At 58.9% G+C, this 1,447-nt stretch overlaps 1 protein-coding gene across 1 annotated transcript in view; it reads left to right on the forward strand.

The window, feature by feature from the left end:
• Positions 1-1,447, forward strand: part of LOC105308675 (protein kinase C theta type-like) — a 79,362-nt gene that overhangs the window by 12,387 nt on the left and 65,528 nt on the right. Inside the window, exon 4 of the mRNA XM_023525710.1 lies at positions 1,052-1,109. Within this exon, the coding sequence (XP_023381478.1) occupies positions 1,052-1,109 (58 nt within the window). The remainder of the gene's footprint in view (positions 1-1,051; positions 1,110-1,447) is intronic.

The following is a 1,447-nucleotide window of genomic DNA, read 5'->3' on the forward strand; positions in this document are numbered from 1 at the left end:
ACCCTGCTCTCGTGAGCACCCTCTTCCCCCAGAGATGCTCTGCTCAGAACCTTGGTGCTCCCCCGTCTCCCTCCGCAAGCCTCTGCCCCATCTTTCCCAGCAACCTGCCCCGTCAGCACCCACTGCCGTGGTGACCATCACATCAGCCACCAGCAAACCTCCTGGCTCTTCAACCTCCCGCCTCCATCCCTCGGTTTCTGCCTGTGTCGTCTACTGAGCAATTTTCGATTTCATCCCCCGCTTGGGCATCGTTATCTCTTGCCAGAGCCCAGACATTCTCCGTGGCCGTCAGGATGAACAGTGTGGATTCCCTCTCGGGACAGCCCTGCCTCTGTTCCCCCCCTGCACCCGTGTCGCTGCCCACGGCCTCCCGGTGCCTGTACGTGATCGACAGGAAAGCGTCACGCTGCCCCGACAGCCACAGGTCTGCGAGGGTGATTTCTGCCTCGTGCTCCACGCCCTGGCACACGCGCACCCCGGGACGCCTCCTCTCTGGGCCGCGCTCGTCCCTGTCGTCTGGCGAGGACCCCTTCTGCGCCTCCTTCGGAAGCCAGCCCAGAAACGTCCCTGCGGGAACATCCTCGCCCAGCTTCCCACGCTCCTGCCTCTGCTGCCTCGCCTGCCCCAGCGGCCATGGCGTCCTCGCCCCGTGTCCCAGCGCGTCCGTCCCGCGGATGCTGCTCTCCGACATTTACTGCTTTCCCGCTGACTCTAAATTCGCCGCAGGAAGGCAGTGGGCGAACGACCTCACCTGTCTCTGCGACCCCGGCACCAGGCTGCGTGCTGGGGACATGGGACACGCGCCCTTATTCAGTGTTTGCTGAACTACGCGCTTGGACTCGCCCTGGGATTGAGAAATTCCTTTCCTTCGGAATCCCAAACATTCCCGCACCCCTCAGTCTCTGCAGGTGTCTTCTGCAGGTGTCTTAACTCCTGTCGCTCCTGGGGGAGACTCCGTCCGGCTCTGCACGTAGAGTTGGGCTGCCCCCTCCCGCGTCCTCCTCCCGCTGTCCTCCCTCCCTGCTGGGGGTCCCGCCTGCCCCACCCCCAGGAGCTCTACGCCCTCAACCGTGCTCCCTCCAGCACCTTCGACCTCACCTTCTCTCTCGGTCTCCAGCTCATCGCCAGCACAGACTGAATTCAGCCATCTTTCCGATCTTGCCAAAGATTTTTTTTTTTATCCTTTTTACTTCCAACCGTTTTTTCTTTCCTCTCCTTCCCACACAGTCCTTGAAAAAGGAGTTTATATTTATAAGCCCCAGTTTCTTTACCACATGGTCAAGTCTTAAACCCTAAGAGTCTGGCTGATATTTCGAACCACCTGCTAAATGGCCAGAATTCTCCAAGAGCGGGCACCCTGAAAATGAATTCCTGTTTCTTAGCCTTCGGTTCCCTTGACATCTCTGTATCCGTCGATGCTGAAAAACGTTTTGGTTTTTTTTTCCTT

Source organism: Pteropus vampyrus, unplaced genomic scaffold, assembly GCF_000151845.1.
Source record: "Pteropus vampyrus isolate Shadow unplaced genomic scaffold, Pvam_2.0 Scaffold612, whole genome shotgun sequence".
In the NCBI taxonomy this organism is placed as follows: Eukaryota; Metazoa; Chordata; class Mammalia; order Chiroptera; family Pteropodidae; genus Pteropus; species Pteropus vampyrus.